At 40.3% G+C, this 20,173-nt stretch overlaps 1 protein-coding gene across 2 annotated transcripts in view; it reads left to right on the forward strand.

Annotated features, from left to right (window-relative positions):
• cdh13 (cadherin 13, H-cadherin (heart)) overlaps positions 1-20,173 on the forward strand; it is a 393,409-nt gene that overhangs the window by 112,379 nt on the left and 260,857 nt on the right. For both annotated transcript variants that reach the window (XM_037107511.1, XM_037107512.1), the window contains exon 3: positions 14,546-14,757. In XM_037107511.1, the coding sequence (XP_036963406.1) occupies positions 14,546-14,757 (212 nt within the window). The remainder of the gene's footprint in view (positions 1-14,545; positions 14,758-20,173) is intronic.

Genomic DNA, 20,173 nt, shown 5'->3' on the forward strand with positions numbered 1-20,173 from the left:
TGGCATAGGCCTCTGTTCTGTAAGAAAAAGAAAAAAATCGAGAATCAAATCGAATCGAATCGTGACCCTAAAATCGAAAATCACATCAAATTGAGGATTTGGAGAATCGTGACACCCCTATCTAATGGCCTCTGGTAGTTTATTCCAGAGCTGAGGAGCTGCTACAGAGAAAGCCCTGTCCTTGGCCTTTGTTTTTCTTTGACGTAGTATGGTCAACATGCCTAAGTGGGAGGATCTAATGGATCTGCTGGTCCTATAATGGGTGAGACGAGCCATAGAGCCACTAGGGGGGAAAATGGTATGGCTTGGATTTAAACACTAGTTAGGTGATGATGTGAAATCATTATTGATGATTTTTTTCTTTTTCTTTTTTTTTTTTATGATTTTCCGTTTTAAGTTACAACAATCATGTTGAGGCATATATTTTCTTGTTGCTGTTCCAGCCTGTCATTACAGAATCTTTCAGTTTTTTTCAGTTTTTTCAGTTTCCTTGGCCATGCTTGTGCTTCATATTCTGGTATAAAGAAAAGAGATCAGGATCCCACCCAGAGGGAATAGCTTATCAAAAAACTACTCCCTCAACAAGCTAAAATTTACCCAATCTCTATTCCTACTTCCATCTCCACTTCTGTCTGTTCTCTCTCTGTTCCTTTTTAAGAAATAACGTTATTTGCAGTGAAACATGGGTATACTTTTGAAAGTAATTCTCAACATTCTAATGAAATAAAACACATTTGGAAGATATGGAGCTTCAGGATTTCACTGATCACTTCATTTAGATTTCTTCATCCGTGAGACCATTTCTCCAGTTTCGCTCAACAAATCAAAGTCTGAAATATTATGAAAGGTGTGGGTATGACATTTAACAAGAGGATAACAGTAATATCAATCAGTGGAACAGAACAGCATCTGAGCATTCACTGACTCGAGGATTAATGGTATAGAAATGGTGATCTTTCATATTCCCAAATCTTTGACAGGGCACTTTAGACTTCCCCAACAGAGGCCATCCCTTACCAAGACCTTCAACCAGACATCTCAACTGAACTGTGAACTCACTCAGTAGGGAAATAATAATGGCTGCTGTCATAAAAGTGACAGAATTATTCTGTGTCAAAAGTTTTCTTCTCACCCGTATGCTACTTTCATGTGTTTGGCTCTTGGCCCTGAGCCCAGCATGGCTCCTCTTGAGTGGCCAGGGAAAGTGCTGAGTAACTCGGTTAGAGCCTCAGGGGTTCAACCTGGGTGTTACTGGCTCCCTGAAAACCTATCGATCTGCCTGAATGCTTGAATGCCTTGCTGGTTGCCTGCACATTTGCTGGATGTCAGCTTGTGTGTGAAATTATGTTTGCTTATGGATTTTTTGTGTGTGTTTTTTGTATTCCTGTGTGTGTCCGAAGCACAGAGTCATTGGATTGACAGGTTTGGGTGTTACTGCAGTGGGCAGGAAGTTTTAACCCTTTTTTTTCTGCTTGGTTGTTGGATTGGAGAGTATTCTCTCCTCTGCTCTGGCCAGGATAGACCTTTGCAGATGGTCATAGATGCTCGTTACAGTATGTGCTACAGGTGCACTGGTAAGCTTTGGCTGCTTAGGGAGTATGTGTTATTGGAGAGGCATGAAGTCAGAGCAAATATATGCATGTCTAATCACAGGGCCATCTGGCGTCTTTTCTAATCGTGTGCATTCATCCTCACAGATGTACGGGCAGACTCACAGAACATGCAAATCACAGCTTTTGTTGAGAGACTTAGTATAAACACTCAAGTGAATTTGCAGCTTTTACCCCATCCCTTGTTTTTGAGTGCTCATACACAAATCAGTAATAACAGAGTAATGTTAGGTAGCTAGCCAGTTAGGTTTTTCCCCTACCCTTTCTTTTTGAGTGAACTGTTTGTCCCGCTGAAATGTGATAACCCTTCCAGCCATTTGTACAGCATCGGTTACGTTACAACCACGCATTTTCCAACATAGCATTCACCGTCCAAGAGTTGGGAAACCATACCTCTAGGCAAAGTACCTCTGGGCAAGGGGCATATTGGGAAGTCTCCCCTAGTCTCCCCTAGTCTGTCTTCTCCAGAATACGTCTTTAAAATCAAGGTTGGAATGTTCTATCTGGATATAACTGCCAGTAAACTCACTGGGGGTCTGTGCTCCAATGCAAAAAAGTGGAGCTGATGATTGCTAGAAAAATCTTGACATTGAAACCCAAAATGAAGATAGAATGGAAAAATGGAGAAGGAATCAAATTGAAATAAAATGGTATAAACAGCAGGTTAAGCAAGTTCTGCCAGAAAGCTTGAATCACACTTTAAAGCCCAAGGTGCGGCTCCTGTAAATATCAACTGTGAGAGTGTCAGTTTCAACTGTGAGCATAATCCCCTGAATCCAATCAAAGCAAAATAACCCAATTTGCTCTGTGATAATAATAGTTTTAATAATATTTAGTTATAGGCAATTCTGTGTGTCCTACACTTCAGTATTGTTACTGAGTGTAAGAGCAGCCTCTACTTAAATTGTCACTTGTGACATTTGATCAGATCAATTGACAAATCATCAAAGTAAGGAGTCTTAAAGGGATAGTTTGGGTTTTTTGAAGTGGGGTCATATAAAATACATATCTATAGTCGATCTGTTCCCTACCATAATCACCGATCAGCGCAGCCTCAGTTTGGAGAAGCAGAGAGACGCTCCAGCCCAGACGCTCAGCTTTGTACTGCAGTGAACGGGGTGCGGAGAAACAAGTGAAATAAACCACCTAAAACAAGGCTCACCTTAAAAAATCTATAACAGTTCAAGTTTATGTTGTATAGGGAAAATTCACACTGTTTTACTTTGCTGTCAGACCGCCATTTCTTTTGGCACTACATTTTCTCAACCGTAGAACCTCCGTATCCCTACACATCACAGCGCAACTGGACAACAGGCGATCTGTGAGCGGCGAAATACAGTGTGAGTCCCAGCTGCTGGACGAGAGGTTTACTTTTGATAAAAATGAAACTTAACAGACCGTCGAACCTCCATATCCCTATGCATTAGCACAAGTGTGTAGAGATACGGAGGTTCTACGGTTAACAAAAATGTAGTGCCAAAAGAAAGGCAGGTCTGACGGTGATGTAAAGCGGTGTCAATTTTCCCTATACAATGTACACTTGGACTGTTATAGATTTTTTAAGGAGAGCCTTGTTTTAGGTGGTTTATTTTGCTTTTTCTCTGGACTCCATTCACTGCAGTACAAAGCTGAGCGTCTGGGCTGGAGCAGCTCTCTACTTCTCCAAATTTAGGCTGCGCTGATCGGTGATTACTGTAAGGAACAGATGAACTATAGATATGTACTTTATATGACCCCACTTCAAAAAACCCAAACTATCCCTTTAATAGAACGAGGAACCAGACACAGTAGTTGCTGCAACTGTTGCAACTGTATCTGCTCATAAACTTGCTCTTGAGAGAGTTTAGTGCGTTGTTTATTTATTTCTTCATGCCATTCCAGGTTTAACATCAAAACATGATAAAATGTTGGTAAATCCCTCAAGCAGAAGTCTGAAGCATCTGCAGACTTGAGGATAGTGTGCATAGGAGGCTCGAGTCCACTGGCAGCCCTCCAGCGCTTTCACACAGGACAGTCCTGAGATCTCCTGGACTTTCTGGGGAGTGCCTCAAGGTCCTTTAAGTGTGCACGCTGGGACATGTGAGCATGAATGATGCTTGACTTAACATTGAAAACAACCCCTAAACTCTGATTTTTTTTACATATGGTGTACATACACCAGGTAAGGGGGGGTCAGCTGTGGTCAGCATGTGGAAGAATCAAACAACATTTGTAGCTCCAGTAAACTCATCGCTGTGCGCTGACACTCTCTCTCTGTCCGACTCGGCTTCCTCTGTTGCTCCTGTAGCACCAGATGGTCGGTCAATTGCAATCATATGTCTAAAAGATATGGAGTGACGTTTTACCTTTAGAATTTATTCTGGCACTGAGATGAAAATTATCATTTTGGGGTATATCTTTTTTTTTCACGTGTTATCCTGGGATCTAGTTGTCATGTCTTATCTCTCAGTAGCCAAATCCACTGATGGCTGTTTATGTGTGGTTTATTGATCTATCTCTGTGCCTAAGTGACTGGTTGTCTGGCTGGTTGGTTTGTATATTAATTGAATGATAATGTCAGCCAGCAGAAGGCTGCTTCATCGGGCTGGTTGCCTGGGAGTGCAAGTGAAGTACTGACTGTATATTCAGAATATTATCTCTAGGTATCAGGCCCTCTAATGATGATCTCATTCAAGGCTGTACAGTAACGTTTTAGCTAGTTGAGCATTCAGTAGTTTTTATAGACTAGAGCAATGATTCTGTGTGCCCTCCCTTCTGCTAGAGTATCTCACCATCATCTGCTGGCACCCGTCCCGGCACAGGCCCACTTTGATGAAACGCTTTGCCCTGCCACAAACAAACAAACACAGGCTGATTGAAGTTTGTTATGGTGCTCGAAATAAATCTCAGTCACTCCCTTCAGATCTGTTGCTATGGTTAACCTTGTCAAGCTAGGCCTCAGGCGATCATGTAGATGCGCCGATACATTTTCATTTATATTTCCACATAAAAATAGGGTGAGGCGTGCAATGATGGGTTTTGAAATAGGAATTTAAATGAATTCATATTTAAGCAGGTGTAACCTTGAAGCAGGCAACTTCAAAGACCAAGCCTGTAGGCCTAAACATTTCCAGCTTGCGTGGAGACAGCAGGATGTTTACCGCCGCTGTCAGTGTTATGTATTACTTTGAAAAACCTTGAACAGTATATCTTGGCTTATGGGCTCTCTACCTCACTGATGGGATGCATGAATTAATTAATTAGACTAATGTGAACATTGTTTGCCTGTTTCTTTCCTTCTACCTGCTTTACAGCAACTCTGAGTCATGCAGGTTCAAATGCTTAAATCCTGCACATGGAAAGATGCAGTACTTAAATCGAGGCCTGTGTAAGATGCATGCTGCTCCTGTCACACATGTGAGAGGTAGAGTTCCCTGCCTCGCAACTTCTTCAGGCAGTACTACAAATGCTAGTAAGCATGAGGGTGTTGTCTAGTCTAGCTGTGACTGTGAGTGAGCAGTGGAGATGAGAGCAGTGTTTCTTACTTATTTTCCATCCCGATGAATGGTGGTGATTATAAACAAAAGTGCTGCAACCTGTCAGGGGAAATACACATTGCAATTATGGCAGAAAAGTGACGCTCAGAAAACCTTGTTAAAATCTAATAAGCCCAAGGTTCTTTCTTGTTTGCTCTTTTTTTGTCAAGGCGAAGTATTATGACCACAAAACATCCAAATTAAATAAAACTGGAAGAAAAACAAAAAAACACAGATATTGTATGCATCATTTTTTACATTCTCCTTCATCTGTCAGGTGGGTGGATTACACTGGTGTAATTTAATGCTGCATGCAGTTAAGAAGCAGCAACCGTAATGCTTGCAAATATATTCTAATTAAGAATTACACACAGCAATTTAGCATGGCCTGGCTCTGGCAGTGGAGCCACAGCATCTGGAGCAGTGCTGATTTCTGCTATTGTGATGCAGCTGCAAATCCACCTGTGCTTCACATGCATTCTTGATTTGTAGATCTATTTTATTTAACTTGTGCTTACTTTTACACATAAATGTAATTACCATAAATGGAACCCTAATAGGAATTAGCAACACAACCACAACAGTGTTGTTTTAACAAACAATCAATATTACTCCACAACAAAAAATGACTTGAGCAGATACTTGCAGGCATATACAGTATTTAATGTGTTCTAGAAGCAAACTAATAACTGCTGGCCTCATTTATCACTCCGTTATTCTGCAGCTTCACCCCTCAATACTAATCAACTGCAGCAACCTCAAAGGGTCAAAACTTGAATGTCCCAAGGGGCTTTCTATTTTATTTATTTATTATTTGTGTGCCTGCGTGTGTTTTGACGGGTGGCATTGTCCAGGCATTACTGCCTTGGTAAGGTGGACGTGCTGTAACTCAGGGCGATAACAAGGAGAGCGTCACCCCAAGTCAGCCCTTATTATTTCACCATAATTACTCGCCTTTCTTCCCTGCTCACTCTCTCATTTCTCTTGTGTCTCGTTTTTTACTGATTTACAGTAGCAGAATGAGACAAACAGGAACTTTAGTTTACCCCACAGAGGGAACAGACTGCAGACTAAAGCAGTAGTGAATGATGCATCTCTGGTTGTTGACTGCGATAACAAGGAGCCTCACAGATCAGCACAGCAAACCCGACCATCAGATCACTACCAAGCCAGACGCTCTACTAAGCATGGCTCCAAACAAAGCCTTTTCATGTACATGGTAAAGGATGGTGGTTTTGATTCAAATGAGACTGCTGCGGTACAAGATAGCTTCAAGTGTGCACTGTTTGGGGAATGATTCCAACTCAGCTGCTAAGCTGTAAGTGACTGATCTATTTTGTGAGTGCCAGCTTATCATAATCAGCTTTTGCATATTTCTAAGCTGTGGATTCAACACAATCTCTGAACCTCAAGTAAATAATTTCAAGAATGTCAGTACTGCACAGTGTAACTTTGCTGTTTTGACAGTTCTTATTGTGGTGTAAAAAAGAAATCACTGACAATAGAAATATTTTTTTTACTGGGAGCACCATTTGACAGTGACATTTTATAGCCCTGTTATTTGAAAGAACACTCAGGGAGCTATAATTAGCTAGTTTTGTCTTGGCAGAAATGCATTGTACACTGTGACAGAGAAATATAAAAGCAATGAATGTCAAATGCTGGTAAGTGACTGTCCTTAAGATAAGTAGAGAAACAACTTTTTCTGTTGTTACGAAAGGTTAAATTTGCCTATAATTCTTACATACTTTTCCTTCAAGAATTTTAAATGCAGACCTTTTGAATGGACAACACCATTGATGAGACATTGAAAAGCTGTTATTCTGCACAGCTATTTTATGTGATATAGTAATTAACCCAACAGATGGCTGTATGGGTTAGAATGTGTCAGTCTGGTTTCTGAACTTGCACTAGAAACTTAGATTATTTTTGTCAGATCTTTGTGAGAGTGGTACTAAATGTGTGCACAGCAGGTGTGTGACAAAAAAAAAAAAAAAAAAAAAATATATATATATATATATATATATATATATATATATATATATATATATATATATATATATATATATATATATATATATATATATATATATATATATATATATATATATATATATATATATATATATGATCCTCCATGACACACACACACACACAATGAATAGTTTTGCCTTTTAAATTTTGTTAGGAAATGTGTTCGCTGTCTGGATTATGTTGCCTGGCAATGTTTTATTGAGGGGTCGCCGTGGTTGATGGTGTTCATGCAAAGCAGAGGGTTTGAGTCCCTTGTGTAGGGTTCAGTGATAGAAGCACTTTGGTCAAGGCCAGGGAAAGACCTTGGTTGTTGCTGTATGTTATTAAATTGAATGTGTTGTGTCTTATGCTCAAAATCAGTGTTGACTTTTTCCAGTGTTTAACAAGATAATGAATCAAAAAGAACCATTAAAACATTTTATCATGCTTTCATTGCTAAGAGCAGATATTATGTTTTGCAAGTAATGTCAAACTTATTGTCATTAAACTCTAAGTAAATATGTTCAATGTCCCCATTTTGCGACTCTGTAAATACGATTATGAGATTCATTAACCAAGATTCTCTCATTGGTGGTGAGCTGAGACTTCACTTATGTTTTTCAGCCTTTAGGCTTTGTTCAACCTGCAGGCAAGTTAGTTGTTTGTTGGAGATCAGATCAGATTTTTGTGTCAGTGTCGTACATTTGTGATAGGGCTTTCCAACACTGAAGCATGAGCAATGAAGATCCATCACCTCGCTCTCTAAAGAGTCTTGCTGCCAAGTCACAGAGCAGACAACGTATTTTGATGTGACTGTCTACAGACCTCGGGTTCACTATGTTTTCTTCGGACTGCTCTGCTCGTGGAGCCTGCTCAACCATTCTGATGGACTTCTGTGTCTCTGAAACTCCTCAAATGCTTCATGCAGGGCCAACAGGACTCTGTCTTTTCATGCTCTTGTACTTAGTGGGTGATCAGGTATGTCTCATATCCAGCTCTAGCAGCAGGCATATTCATTAGTTACACAAAGAGTGAGGCTCATGCGCATTGTTTAACATTCTTGTCAAAGCAGTTTTCTTTATTTCTGGGATCCAGTGAGGCGGTGATGCAAAATTTTGGATCAGACTCTATTAGAGCAAAGCTTTTATGTACAGCCTCTAGTAATGCAATCATTTCTATTTCAACACCATGGTCATGTGTCAGCCTCCACTCAAGAGACTGGAGGAACTTCCACCTGACAGAAAATGGTATACAGGTCTTTGTTTCCATGTTACCATTGTGCTGAAGCATCTTCTGATTTCCATAGCATGATTAAGTTTTTTCCTTCTCTCTTTCTCTCATTCTCTCTCTCTACTGTGCCAGCAATTTCTTCACCACATGGAGGCCACTCAATCTCCTTGCACTGACTGAATGTTGGATTGATATGTGTGTGACTTGCAGTCTGTGATGATGGAGATCATGTAATCTGGCCAAAAGCAGGCATAGGAACCGTAGCTGCCTTGTGTTGTTTTCTCTGATTTAAATGTTTCTATTACCACTGATGGCAAGTGTTGGCCAGAGGTTGATAAAAAAAAAACACAAATGGCCTGGAATAACATTTCTATTGAATGTATTTCCTGTTGCAAATGTGTAAATGGCAACATTTATATTGCACAAGCATTTTGCTGCTCCTTCAGCCATTCATGCGCAGAGTCACAGTAATGACAGGAAACAACTTCACAGGGTGCTGGCCTGACCATGGGGACCAATTTAAGGTTTAGTTTCTTGCTTATGGAAACTTTGACATGTCCAACTACCAACCTTATAATCATTGCATGACCCACTCTTCCCCCTTAGCCATAACTGCCCCATTTAAGCTAGAATTATGCTTCTGTTGAGATGCATCTAAATGTTTTGCAAACTTACACAGAGAAGGTTGTGATTGGTAACAATAAGTGGTAGTGCTTCGTAGACCATCATTGCCATGGATACATGGATACACTGATGGAAAAAAAAAATACAAAAAAATACAAAAACATAGATTAAAAATATATACATATATGTATGTTTCTGTAAGTCTTTTAAATTCTGGTGATTCAGTTTTGCTTTTTGTTTACGCCTTCAGCACAGATGTTGCTTTAAAGGCACTTTGATCAAGCATATGGAACTGAACATATTCTACACAAAACTGAAATGTGCACATAACTCAAAACATGTATGTTAATCAGGCACCAGGCTAGCATGGCATTGTGAATAATATTTATCCAGCGTGCTGGGCTGACCTTTAACAGTCCATGTTAGAACTATGTGATGGCTCCTCAGATCAGAAAGTAACCATACTTTAATTGGCTTTGGTCACCAGCACAGTGGATAGTGCCATACATCAAGGTATTATTAAAAGAACCAGTGGACTTACACACACACACAGAAGCTGTATGCACAGAACACACTTACCGACAAACTCAGAATAAAACCCTGCTGTGAGTGACATGAAAACTACTGAGATCTCAGATCCTACACACTTTTCTGCTTTAACAGATGATTAGCATCTGACATGATAGGATTGGTTGGAGTCACACAAGTAATGGTGACAGTGGGGTACCTTAATCATCACAATCAAACCCATGATGAAAGACTCTCCCGTCAGGATTCCCTCAGCTGGCAAAATCTTTTAAACTGTCATCTTTGTAGCTGAAAAGCACAAGCCTTGTTACCCCTGAATCCCATTAATGAGACTTACACAATACTCTGTGATAGGAAACTCTGGGGTAAAATACAATTCCGCCTGTAAATACATTTTCAAAAGCAGCTCCCTCTCCTAATGCCAGGTGATTATTTGAGAATGGTGTTCTCCTGAGCCTTTTTTATGAGGCTGAGCACACTCTGTCTGTTAGACACGGCAGCTATCTGCTCAAACACACCGGTGCTGCCACCTTTGAGATTACTCCTCTGATTCCCATCTCTCCCATCATGGAGACTTGACATTTAGTTACGAGACAGAAAATTGTCTTCAAAACACCTCAAAGGAAAACTTTAGTAGCTGACAGAGGATGGGAGGAAAAAAATCCCATTTATGTGGCTGACAAAGAGAGTGGAGCCAATGTAAATATACTTGGATAATGCCGGATGTCAAAATATGTTGCTTCATCATCAAGAGGCAGGAAATCAAGGTTGCAGTTTTGCGTGCTGATGCTTTCTTTAATTGAGTTGATGGTCGTGTCTGAACATTTTTTATGTTTGATCCATAAAAAAGGTAAGGACATGATGATGGAATAAAACGTGTTTATACTCTTAAATAGAGCGTTTTTATCTTATTGTTGGCCTTTGTGTAAAATATCTGACTTACACATCACTGGTTGACAGTTGATGTAGTTAATAAGAAAAAAACAAAACAATGTGTTTGTTTTGTATATTCAATTATTCAATTAGGTGTCTGATTTCATGTCAGTTATACAATCCCTAAGGAAAAGCGTTTCTAGTATAAACTTAAATGAGAACTTTGAAGTGTGTTGATGGAACAGTAACTGAGGCCGTAGGTGATGGAGTTCCTGGAACGTTTCTCACAGGCTCCACAAGGGGGGTTTGGCCTGAAAGCAACTTGAATGTCAAAAAAGTTGGTAAAAGAGAAGGAAGAAGAAGTTGACCCCCTCTCCCCATCACAGGCCTCCCTCTCCTCTTGAGTCATCAGTGAGGGATTTTGGCGACCCTAATCCATGTCGTGCACAGTTATTTCAACCCTGAGCCAGCACTCTGAAGAAAGAGAGTGGGTACGTGGTGGCGGTGCTGGCGGTGAGCGGGGGGGGAAGTTGCGTTCTGTCATTGTTGCTCGACTTCAAAGCCGCCAGCTCACCATGCTCTCCTCTGAAATCCCCCAAAACCTGACAACATTAGAATACCATCAAACAGTCTCTGGCTGCCTTTGAAATGCCACTGACACTGTTTGGCGCTGCAATTTGCAGGCTCTAAAGAGCGCGCCCATGTTATTGAAATAAATCTGAAGCTTGTAATGGGAATGGAAATGAACACATCTTTCATGCTTTGGCTTAGAAGTGAGAGTTGAATATTGAGATGCAGCCTTGTTTCCCTGGAGAGTAGGTTGTTGACTTTGTAGCTCTCCCTCAGTGTCCATTGAAGCCCGTCATTTTATTTTTCATTTTCCTTTTCCCTTCTTCTTTTCTCCCACTCTTTATTCTTCGCCCTACTATTCTTACCATCATCCAGATGGCAGAAAACGATTGTGTCCAGAGGGAAGATTTTAAAATGTCTGCAGCGAGACAGATAAAAGAAGTCAGACTAAACAGTCACAAAGGTTAGGTGTACTAAATGAGTGCTTTGATAGACTTGAGTGTATTGATTTTATAGTCAGGTAGTGCTAACCACTGTTCCCATTTCACTTGGCACTGCTGTGATAGGAGACAGATGTGAGCAGGGGGGGGGGTGTAAGAGAAGGTTGAATGTATTAAAGCATTTTTTGCACTAAAATAATCTGTTAGATACAGCAATGCATTATGCTTAAATTGAGCAGACTTTCCTTTACCTTGTACTAATCTGTATGCATTAGGTCTGTTAGTTATTAATGACTAGATCCAGTGAGGATTGCACCTCTGCAATTAAAAGGCAGTTACTGCTTTAAATAAAGTGTAAGTGTGTGCTCTGTGTGTGTATATGTATTCAGTGTTGGTCATTTGGGAGCAACCGTGCAACGTTGTACATAATAACAAATGAACAATGAATATATTAGTGCCATTGCTCTTAACATTTCTCAATATTTCATTTGTTTGCACATTAAAAAACATTAATGTTGACATTAACAAATATACATGCAACACAAGTGCATGTGCATACATGCAAATACCTATTCATTAAAGAAATCTTGCAAAAGATGTGAGAAGCTTTCTGATTCTCCTAAAAACTCACATATAATTTGTATTTGCTAAATACTAAGAACACTTGGTTTTTCAAGGTAAAATCCCCGTCGATTTAATAACACCAGTGTTTACTGGCTGTAACAAAATGCAGATTAATGCTACAATTTTAACAAGAATAATTTTTGAGCAACTTTGGCAGGAATACAACAGGGCACCTGGTGTACCTGTGTGAAGCACAAATAAGTGTCATTGTTATTATAATATCAACAAAGGGAGCCAGTCTTGGCCTATTAAAGGAAGGGCTGTTCTCCTCAGATTCTACTACCTGCTGATCTGCTCACAAAAAATGCGTAAAATGAACTCTGTGATGATCAGTCAGACACTCTTACTTTCCTGATATAAATACATTGTGTTTCTCAAGGCTTCTTTAGAATAAAAGCGACTCTGTGTCAGACCTATTCAGCGTTTTTAATAAAGAAGAGACACAGCAGCAAATGTAGCTGTGGCTGTGGCAGCTTTGGGGAGCACTGATTTGATCCCTGGCTCCAGCTGCATGTCCAAGTGTCCCTGGGCAAGAAGTTGAACCCATAATTGCTCCCAATGGCACATTGCATGGGCAGCCCCTGCCATCAGTATATGAATGTGTGTGTGAATGAGTGATAGTGACGAGTGTCGTAAAGTGCTGTAAAGTAGACGGACCAGAAACGTGCTAAACAAAAAAAGGAAGTCAGTTAACCATTGAATATGTTCTTATAGTGAGAATAACCTACAACAGTTATACTGGTATCAGTGAGATACAATTTAAAAACAGTGAAGGTCATTTTACATGCTCAAATGATTTCTTGGGAATCTCTCCTGTGTTAATACATAGGTAATTTGAATCCTGCGTGAGGATGGTGGACTCTAGGGTTGGATTTTTAATCTCAAGGATTATACCATAACTTTAGAGCTTCAGGTGTAACATCTGGAGAATAGTAGTTGACTAAAACACAGAAAAATAAACTTCAATCAGATTGAATAGATTTACTTATTTGGCTCATTTTATAGATGAAAATTTGCCTTCTATTAATAATCCTAAAAAATCATCTGCTGGTTGGGAACATATTTGTATGGCAGTGATTTAAATTCGTTGTATTTCTGAGGTAGGGCGGGTTCAACAGCTTTTAATGAGTCGGTTCAGCAGAGTACAGCCTTTGCACTGGAGACTGGAGCTGTGTTTTATCTTTAGAGAGACACCACTACGGAACCACAAGCTGCTCTGAAAAACTTGATAAATATGGGCTTCGAATTTGAACCCATTTCTTCCCCATAAATCTGGTCCCCCAGTCCCCAGTGTGAACAGAACACAGACATGAGAGACTTCCAGATCTTTTCTGAACAATTTCCTTCAGCTGGTCATGAGTTACCCCATGGTTTTCTGTTATATTAAGCTGAAAGAAGTGCATCCATAATTGATGAATCATGCAGGATATTGTCTTGACAGCCCCATCCTTGTTGGAGTGGAGTGTTGGAACATAATCTCATCTCATTTTTTTCTTCTGTTTTTTTTTCCAATGAGCAAACAAGTAGTTTTTTTCAGCCCAGAAATACGAGGCTGCATTAATATTGATCGAGTATCCTCGTTTTGTTTTTAATTACAGACAATTTCTGATCTCAAACAGAATTAAAAAAAGAAATGATAATTACAATAATTATATAATTATTATAATTATGTAAGCTACCATATGTCTGCAGCAGCACCTGTACTGAGAAAGGGTAAGGAGCCATGTGACTCCTGTTCCACCTGCCTTACTCATCATCACCACGTGTACACATCCATGCTTGCAGGCTTCTTTTGGGACCAGTCCTGCCACGATCAGTGACCGTAAGGGAGCATGACAGGAGGCTGAGGTAAAGAGGAGCTGAAGGATGAGGGAGGAAAGGATCTTGCCGGGCTAAGGGTGGGGGTGGCATGGGGATCACGTCGCCACACCGAGGGGAGTGTGCGAGAAAGATAAAGAGAGGATGAACATGATCAGAAGGGATAAAGCCTGGTAGAGTCCTTGGCGCTATCTCTCTGAGTCAGACAAGACAAGCTCCCATGTGCACGCCTCACATGCACGTAACTTCCAGGTGACACATTTCTTCTTCTGTACCTTAAATCCTTTCTTCTCGTCCAATCTTGTAACTGGGTGCCACGGCCCTCTCTGTGGTAAATGCAACAGCCTGCAAAAGCAAAGCCAGACACATTAATACCATGTTGTGCAATGGGTCATAAATATTGCATCAGGCTTGTGTGAGTAGAGATCACTGACTTTTATTGTGCCCTTGCTGACAGAGCCTTTCAGAACATCCTACTCTTTCTTCAGGGTATCTGTTTATCTTCAGGGCATCTGTTTTATATCTGACGATTACTTGTTTTTGTGGATTGTTTGGCAACCCCTCCAGTTCTATTCCTTACAGTGTGGTATATACCTCACTGACTGTGTTTCTATGGCAGGTTTTTCTTGGTATTCCCGTTGTTTGTAATTTTTTTCGGAGTGAAGTCATAACTTCTACTCATTCTGTGTGTTTCTTCCAGTCGAGTTTGATGACTGCGCGGGCAACGAGGACATAACATTTGAGGTGTCGGACCCCAGCTTCTATGTGGATGGAGATTTGAATCTGGTTCCCCAGCGAGATGTCCTGTACAGCAGTCCTCTCCTGTTCATCCATGGGCTCGGTGCACATGCAGATGACATGGCACAGGTAGAAGTCACTGGACTGCCGGGTCAGCTGGGGCACAGTCTCAGAGTAAGTATGTCTGTTTGTGTGTGGGGCTGGCTTATTTTTATTTTTATTTTTTTTTTTAAATCTGTTTCTTTATTTACACTTCTTTAAATCTGAAAAGGTTTGTGTCATTAAAGATTTAAAAGGTTGCTCTAATGTAGTATTACTGGAGATAAAGATCAATGCCATGGGTTAATAAGAGCATTTTTGGATTGATATTTCTTTGCTGCAATTATAAAGCCCCAGCCAGCAGCAGGTTAGTTGTCCAGCGGGACAGTGGTTTGCTGTGTTTCCTTGAGTCTGCTATGGATACTCTGGTCTAGCCCGCTATAAAAAACCCAAGCCAATTGCTGGAATAAATGTCAGAAATGTCCATTTGTTGTTTGTTTGTTGTCCATTTTGGCGATTTGGTTAGACTGTAAGCCACTCTGCCAAGGTACCTGACTCTTTAAGCCTTCAGCAAAGTTTCATAAACCCACGTCCAGTATCCATGTCCTCACATGACACAACACTGTAAAAAAAACAAAAACAAACAAAAAAAACTCTTCAACCAGATAAAGCCTCCACTAGCTTCAAATTTCCTGAGCAGATATGAGAGTGGTATCAATCTTGTCATCCTGGAAAGAAAACATGATATTTCACAATTTGACAAACTGTTCCTTTAACTGAGGACACAAAATGGAGAGTTTTGTGGGGAAAGCCTGCTTAAAGATGTAAACACAGGCACTGGGTGTCATTCACAAGATATTCATACACTAGTGATCATAATTGCAAATTAAAAACATAAAAAACAAATTAATCAAGTGTTCAGAGGCATCTGTTGTCAGTCAGATTCATGCATATGTTGATTAATTCGAATCACTCAAATTTGAGACACACTCATGTGACCTTAATTATCATCAATTAACATAACTGCACAACCTCAGAGATGCCATGTGTAGCAGTTGGGAAACACATTCAGCGATAACTGTCAAAACCGATTGGACCTTTTAAAGAATGTGAAAATAATTGAAGTCCAGATATCCAGGTAACACTGTCATTTAAAGAAAAATAGCCTTCTATTTTAAAGCGAGCACAGACCATACAGCCTCACTAAAAGATGGCAGTAAAGATGATTGACAATATATCCTCCAGGAGAGCCATATAACAAGTAAAAAGGTTTTGATTCACTGAAGAGCACCATGTGAAAGCCGCTGGAGGAGGCCACGAGAACAGCTGCTGCTGTGCTCTGCCAAACCTACAAACATATCGTTGCCATCACCAGAGATGTGTCAGTCTCTAACACTTTTGCAGATGGCAACAACAACTCTAGTCAGCACCAAATATATCTGCAGGTTTTTGGATTTAACATTTGATCATAGGCAATCTAGATTATTGATCTAGATCACTGGCATGTTACTGGCATGTTTTGCCAAAATGCTTCTTGGACTATAAAGGGGTCCACTCTGGTTTTTCACCTATGATTAACATATGTGAGTTTTCCTCAAATAAAAGAACACATTGGATACACTTACACTTTGATGTTTTACCCAAATGTGCATATTTTTCTCTTCTCTCATGTGTTTTAATCATTATTCATGCATGAGGTCACATGGACTAGAGGAGGAGAGGACAGGGAAACACAAATGGCTCTAATGTTTCTGCACCAGGGTCTGGTGTATGAAAAATTACGCTGGCCCATTCCAGTTATATGGGAATTTGGCCAGTGCTCCTGCCCCCCAACGCTGTGCTTTGTTTCTCTGCAAATGTGTCCTTTTGTTTGTGTACTTTACAGAAATGTGTTTCTGTGGCCAGCATACAAAACTCTGTGCACCTGAATAAACACCATTGTCCCTCATTCGTATCCTCCATATAGCGCAGTCCCCCTTCTGTTCAGTTCAAATGCACTAGGATGATCAGGAAAAGTTGCAGGGGCTGCAGGTACTGTTGGTATTCCCTTCATTTTCTCAGCAATCATCTGTCTTCATGCTGCAGTGCTCAGAGTCCCACTGCTACCATTCCTCCAGCCCTTAGCTTAATGATTGTCTCAATCCCTTTACACATGATGTGGCTCTCATTTGTTTGTGCTTTTCACCATCGTTTATTTGGTTAGCTAGTCCATGGGTGTTACTTGGGCAAGTCATTGAGGATGTAAGTGAATTAGTCTTTTGGCAAGTTGTGTGTGGGAAGTGAGAATTCAAGTGACTAATATGACCATATGGTCAGTCATTGGTGTAAATTTCCAGGACACATTTCTGTATGTGGATCAGTTTCACAAATCATTTAATTTTGTTATGCATTTATTTTTAGTAGAGAACAGGAGTTCAGCTTTTTATGCCATGTGGGAGGCATGACTGTTATTTGGTCCACCACCTTGGTTCAGACTGAAATATCTCTACAGCTGTGTAATGCATTTCCATGATGCCTATCACTGACCCTATAACATTGGTGTAAGACTAATGCTTGTGGTCTGAAGAAAAATGTCCCAATACATAGCACAAGGATTGCCATAAAATTTGGTACACAGATTCATGTTTTCAATCGTAACAACTGTGATCCTCTGACTTTTCATCTTGCACCATCTTGAGGTCAAGATATTACTTGGATACTTGACAGTTCCTTCAACCTCAGTTGTCCTTTGTGTATTGATAATAATCTAATGTTGCCAATGTTCAAAACAAATTGAATGTGGTCATGGTGGACATTACAGCTGTGGCCTGTTCACATTATCATTATGACCTTGTTAGCATGCCAGCATTAGTATTTGTCTCAAAGCACTGCTGTGCCTAAATACAGTCTCACAGATCAGCTAGCTTGCCTGTTGACTCTTGGTCTTGTTACAGGGAGTAATTAAGCTGGCTATCCACCGTTTTGAGGGTCGTGGTTCGATCCCCAGCCCCTGCATACTGAACCCCAAAATTGCTCCCAGTCGTTCTCCTATAAGTGTATAAGTGTGTATGGATGGTTATCACTCCTGATGAGTAGGCGGCTTCTGGCGTGCTATCCTCTCACACCAGTTTATGAATGTGTATGAATGGGTGAATGCTGACTTGTGTTGTAAAGTGCTTTTAGTCAACGATAAGGCAAGAAAAGCGCTCTATAAATACAATCCATTTAGTTATTCAGTCATTAGCAATGGGAAATCTGGTTTATACAACACTTTGATGAAGTAGTTTATTTATCCCAGGTAAAGCAGTGTTACTCCACTGTTAATTTCAATTGCCGGGCATAGAGCAGGACATAAAACTAATAGAAGTATATAATAGTGAAGGAGTCCTCCAGTAAGGCATGCTGGTTAAAAGCTCTCATTATTTCACTATCAATTAATCTGCTAAGCTCCTCAAGCTCTGGGACTCATATCATCAGAAAATCGATTGTCCCTTTCTCTGTCCATTTCCCGTCGTCTGCTCCTCACTTCCTCACACTGCGCCTCTGCACCGTCTCAAGTGGCCAATCAAAGAGGAGTTCAATGCAGCAGCAGCAACTTCTGAAGAATCTGTAACTAACGTGTGGCATGATATAAAGCTTGTTTCAATAAGCCAGGGGTCGGACTTGTGGAATGTCTCTGCTGACAGGACTGAGTGTGCCGGGGTACTGAGCTTTAAATCTCTTGTCTGAGACGCTGCCTTGATGCCTCTTCCCTGTATTTCAATTATTCTACCACAGAGGAAGTTTGGTAATGAAATCTCTTTGTTATACTCTTTTCAAAGTGAGATTGTTTTATTCGCCCCAAACCTCCCTTTGTTTCTCTCCAACACAGAACGGAAACATTCCATGGTGGATTTATCGGCATAACTAATGGTATTGTAGCACAAAGTATTGGCTGGTGATAATTGATAAGTGCTGTGAGGGAAGGTGGAGAGAATCCGTTTTTAATTCCTATGCGCAAGCTGTTAGTTTGCTGTAACACAGGCCCAGAGGGAGAGAGGCGGCTGATGAATGATTCCTATTATGAGCGAAACTCGGAATTCAAAGAGTAATTTATTCCCCCCCTCCTTTCTTTTAGCCGATCAATATGTGAATAAATGGAAGAATGCATTTCAATTTAACAAATGCACGCTCCAAGATATGGACTTTTTTGTGTGTATTATTCTGCGTTGATTTGGTTGTGTTGTGCAAAACAACAGCTATGAAGAACATTTGCTTACCTTCAGGGGGCATTCATGGGCGCCATTCAAATGTAACAACTGATAAGAGGCAAAATAATCGCAGTCCAAAAGCCTATTTATTTTGCTTTTGTTATGTTTCATCCATTTTCGCAAACTGAATGAAATGTAATATCGCATCCCGAGCAAAATCCTCATCCCGCAATGGCAAATAGATTTTCTCTAACCAAGCTCTCAGCGTTCAGTGAGGCTTTCTGGGGATGACTAAGATGTGACATCCTGCAACCACAGCACAACATTGCACATTATACAACACAGCACAAATAATCTCCCTCTCTCTGTCTCCATCCCACTCACGCTATCTCTCTTTAGCTTGTTCTGTCGCTGTCATTGGTTAATTCTGTTTACTGCCCATAGTCTGTCTTTTTTCCATCTTCTCTGAAAAGGTTTAATATATCTGCTAACTTACACATTCTTTGTTTGCTTTTATGCGTTGGAGGACCAACAGCTTAACGTCATGTTCATTTACAAGAGCAGCACAACAAACCTTCACCTTCACATTATTGATGTGTATAATTAAAAAGAGTAGTGCTAACTGTTAAACTGCTTTGTTTATCAAGAGAAATGCTAAAGTCAGAGTCAGGTATTTGTATGAAGATGACAAAGCCATGCATAGACCGTTTCAGTACATAGGGATTAAATGTAGGGTTTAAGTTATGCTGTAAGTAGTACTGTTAATTTTTTTGGGGATGAATTTTAAAATTAGGTGGCAACTGAAGGAGAGAAGTTAAAATTAGATTATGAAAATGATGCTCAGGTCTCTCAGATGTAGTTAAAAGCCTCTCTCCTGGGTGCTGTACCAGCTGCAGATGAGAGAAAAGTGTGACTGTGATGGAAGTTAAGGGAAACATGGATCACCACTTAGATGACTTTTTCAGGTCAGCAGAGGATAACAAAGACATTATTTTCGAAGTGGGTTTTCAAGAGGATGAGATGGGAAATGTTTCTTGGTAATCAAAACAGCTGATATATTATTCCAGTGGGGGGTGAACAATGAGAAAGCTCTATAAATACAGATTAAGTGCCCATCTACAATGCTAGGGGGCTTGGAAAGAAAGCATGGAGGTCAAGATTAAAACACAAACTGACATGTTAGCGATGTTTCCTGTTAGAGCAGTGATGCTTTAAATAGCTGCTGAAGTGATTTGCGAGACATTGTGTTGAGCATCAAAACTTGCTTTAATGTGTGGTCTTACATGACCCATGTAAGATGACCACTGTCATCAGTGATGAAAGTTGAAACAAAACCTTCTCTGTTATCAGTGTTTGTAGCTTCATTGACAAATGTGACCTCA

Source organism: Acanthopagrus latus, chromosome 8, assembly GCF_904848185.1.
Source record: "Acanthopagrus latus isolate v.2019 chromosome 8, fAcaLat1.1, whole genome shotgun sequence".
NCBI classification, from domain to species: domain Eukaryota; kingdom Metazoa; phylum Chordata; class Actinopteri; order Spariformes; family Sparidae; genus Acanthopagrus; species Acanthopagrus latus.